This window comes from Aspergillus welwitschiae (assembly GCF_003344945.1).
Source record: "Aspergillus welwitschiae strain CBS 139.54b unplaced genomic scaffold BDQ94scaffold_199, whole genome shotgun sequence".
In the NCBI taxonomy this organism is placed as follows: Eukaryota; Fungi; Ascomycota; class Eurotiomycetes; order Eurotiales; family Aspergillaceae; genus Aspergillus; species Aspergillus welwitschiae.
The window spans coordinates 2,062-5,480 of record NW_020798893.1 but is presented as its reverse complement, the minus strand read 5'-3'; the positions used below and the strand labels follow the sequence as shown (position 1 = coordinate 5,480).

At 55.2% G+C, this 3,419-nt stretch overlaps 2 protein-coding genes across 2 annotated transcripts; both read right to left on the bottom strand.

Annotated features, from left to right (window-relative positions):
* Positions 1-1,788: 1,788 nt before the first annotated feature.
* Positions 1,789-2,055, bottom strand: BDQ94DRAFT_155881 (uncharacterized protein). The gene has a single exon (XM_026768547.1). It carries the CDS (start codon positions 2,035-2,037, stop codon positions 1,819-1,821), a length of 219 nt encoding a protein of 72 aa, XP_026619217.1. The 5' UTR covers positions 2,038-2,055; the 3' UTR covers positions 1,789-1,818.
* Positions 1,789-3,190, bottom strand: BDQ94DRAFT_43185 (Zn(II)2Cys6 transcription factor domain-containing protein). Its single transcript, XM_026775758.1, has 3 exons — positions 2,902-3,190; positions 2,754-2,851; positions 1,789-2,701 (listed from the first exon to the last, which is right to left on the bottom strand). Exons 1-3 carry the CDS (start codon positions 3,004-3,006, stop codon positions 2,077-2,079), a joined length of 828 nt encoding a protein of 275 aa, XP_026619216.1. The 5' UTR covers positions 3,007-3,190; the 3' UTR covers positions 1,789-2,076.
* Positions 3,191-3,419: the final 229 nt, after the last annotated feature.

Sequence of the window (3,419 nt, the reverse complement as noted above, 5' to 3'; positions counted from 1 at the left end):
GGTTGCACTCGACGTTCAGCGTCTTCTCGCGCCTGTCTCTCCTCCTCCTCACGGCGCTCTGCCGCTTCTCGCAGCCTTTGTTGTTCTTCAATCTGGCGTCGTAATTCGGCTATCGTTTCCTCCATCCCTTTTCGAAAGAACTACTCAGCCGATAATCGAGTGAAAGCAACTCAACAGCGGAGGGGGCTTTGTCCGGCGCCGGGAATATAGAGTCGGGAGAGAATTGCGTGTCGGGTTGTTCACCAGCTTACTCACCCCTTCGGCCGGAGTCCGTAGGTGCCTCAGGCAGAAGTATACATCGGTGTCTGGCTCATTCGTCCCCGCATAATGCGCCGGCTCGATGATTCCTAAATTTGCTATGTAGTAATTAGGAAAGTTAGATCCCTCTTCCAGTCCTTGGCAAGTGGAGTCACCATAGCGAGATGACTATCTCAATTGCGTCACTCTCGATACTCACAATCCGTTTAACATAGGCACTGTAGAAGATACTTCCTTTGTATGATTTTGCTGAGATGACTTGTACAACCAAGCAATCAGTCAGCAAGAACTCGTCCACAAACACAATGATATGGCTTACCCCTCTCGTTGACCGGGGCCTTAATATCTGGAGGTCGCTCACTGGGAGTTGAGTAGACTGAAAACCGGGGCAGTGGCCTGAACAAGCAGGCCTGTCGAAGCTGCTTTACACCAGCTGCAAGGACTCGCTAAGGCTTGGCCACGGGCAGCCTTGGCTGTGTAGATATGTCTCTTGGCCTGCAGAGAAGGCCCGACCAAGCACGGATCTGGCTGTTCACATACTCGGTCCAACGGAACAGCAAAGTGGGCTCCGGACTGGTGATGAGGGTGCATGGCCGAACGATCATGTCATGCGCGGGATTAGCGGGGACTCGGCCAACACCAACATCCACCTCGCAAGCCTCATGGCGATCCATGACGCAGTGGACTCTATTGAAAGCACGTTGCCCCGGATTGGAATGGCGCCATCAAACATTCAGGTAGCGGTCTGTACCAGTGATCGGACATCGTTACAAACATTGGACCATCCCGCGCGACCGCAGAGCGGTCAGGAACTTAGAATGGCGATTATGCAGCCTGCAATTTGGCCGACTAGGGGCTACAAATTCAAATGCGTTGGACACCAAAGGAATCGAACCACGGGCAAGTGCGCGAAGCCGAAATTCTTGTCCTCCAGGCGACCGACACTGGACACCTACAATATAGAAAATGGCCCCCGCGACGGGGCGGCGAGTGTGCGAGAGGCTGGACGGGCAAGCGAAGGAAGAGTTCGAGTCCACACGCGTGGGTCAGAGGACGCGAAACATATATGCCGCCCTTCCCGGAGAGCACACGAAACCCCTCTACGACAGCCTATCAAGGCTCCAGGCGGCGCTGTTAATCCAATTGCGAACGGGGCACGTCCGGCTGAATCGCTTCCTCCAGAGGACTGGCCACCTCGAGAGCAATGCGTGTGGGTGTGGGGACGACGAGAGTGAAGGCGAGACAGTTGAGCACTTTCTCTTTCAATGTCCGAAATGGGACTCCTACCAGCAGGTGATGAGGACGGCGATGGGGTCGAGATACGGAGATATCAGGCACTAGGGGGGGGAAGTAGAGCGTTTGGCGCGGATGACCGGCCGATTGATGGAGCTGTCATGGAAACCCAAACCCAACCTCCCCGTGGCACGAGAGGTTCTCCGGTTCGTGGAGAGCACTGGAAGACTGGACAGCGAAATAATATAAGAGACGGCGGTTCTAAAAGAGGAGAAAATATAAAAAAAACAAGGGAGACTATGGTAGTTTGCATCCAGTACATACTTGCTAGGGGGCTACATGCAGCCTTCGGCCGCGCAAAGCCTGAGGAATTAATAAATAGATGAATGAATAAATAAAATGGGTACCCGCCGAGAACCCACAGGCGGGCTTCAATATCGAAAGCCCGCGGCAGATAAATCCATGGGCGGTTTCTCCATACAGAACCCCGCCCCAAACCCGCGTTTGGCGAGGTCTAGGTGGACGCAACCACCGGCATATTCGCATTCACAAATTGTAGTCGTACTTCAGATCCATATACGACATTCAATTAATCGGCACGGGTCGATTGAACATCTGCGACGACAGCGGATCGTCAAACGACAGGCTGGTAAAATCCGTCGTGCCCATCATGTCGATATCATCAAACCTCCCGAACCCATTCCCACCCCAAGACCGCTGCTGTTGCTGCTGCGGCGCCTGCAACACCATGAGGTTTACGACGCCCTGCATGTCCAGCGGCGCGGCGGCAAAGGCCGACTGCATCTGCGACCCGGACTTGACAGGGCGCGCTCTGGGACTGATATTGGGCGGGGTGTGCGGCAGCTGAGCCTGGGCGAATGGGTCGGCGAAGCGGGCGGCGGTTGCGGTGGGCACAACTGGCGAGTGGGCGCTCTCGGAGCTGGCATCGGACGAGTCCTGGCGCTGCACGTGGCCGGCGTTCTGACGCCAGAGCTCCTGCTGCATGGCGACAGGGTTTTCCTCGAAGCGCTCGCCCTTGACCTGGTCGAGGGCGCCGAGGCGGGTAAGTAGGTCGTGCGTGAGCGGGTGGCCGTTAGCCTCGCACTTGAGCGGTTCGCCGGGCCAGTCTTCGCCGTCGCTGGTGCGGTGGTAGAGTTCCTGCAGTCCGTAGACGAGCCAGGCCTGCTGTTGTTCGAGCATCTCAACGTATCTAGAGAAGTTAGCGCGGATCGTGGGGAAGAGAATGGCTTCATGCAGCTCACCCTTTGGGGTGCACCTTGTCATGCGCCTTTTTGCGCTCGCCAAAGACGCAGATGGTGTTGTTTGCGCGACACCGGCCGCACGGGTTGCCTCCGTCACACTGCACGGTCAGAGCGTGGGAGTTTGATGGGAGGAGAGAGTTGAGCTTACCTTGGACTTCTTCAAGCGACAGCGATCGCAGGCTTTACATACGCGCTTGCGCACATTGTTGTCGTAGTGCGAGTGTTCCGATGTGGAGGGTTGTCGCGGTGTCATGGCGGAAAAGGTATGGCCTGAGTATACGGGTGGAAATCGCAATACAAGGGACAGTGAATCAGACAAAGGAGGCCAGAAGTTTAATTATACGATGTGTAGCCGAATAGTCGGGAGCTCTGCCGTTGCAATGCTTTGTGATGGACCATACGTAAGGTCGAGGGAATGATGATACAACGATGACGAGAGAATTTGGCGAAAGATCGGTTAAAGGACCCAGAGCCAATGGGGGAAGTAGTTACTTATTGTCGGTGACATAATATGCTTCGATGATCGCTGCGGTGCACGTGCTCAATGTCACGGACGAGGTGTGTCTCTGTGCGGACGCCGTCAATGTTGCCGCCTTGGACGTCTCTTATCATCAACGAGATTTTCAATTGTTTGAAGTTGCGTAAGTTCAGCCTCCACAGTACGGA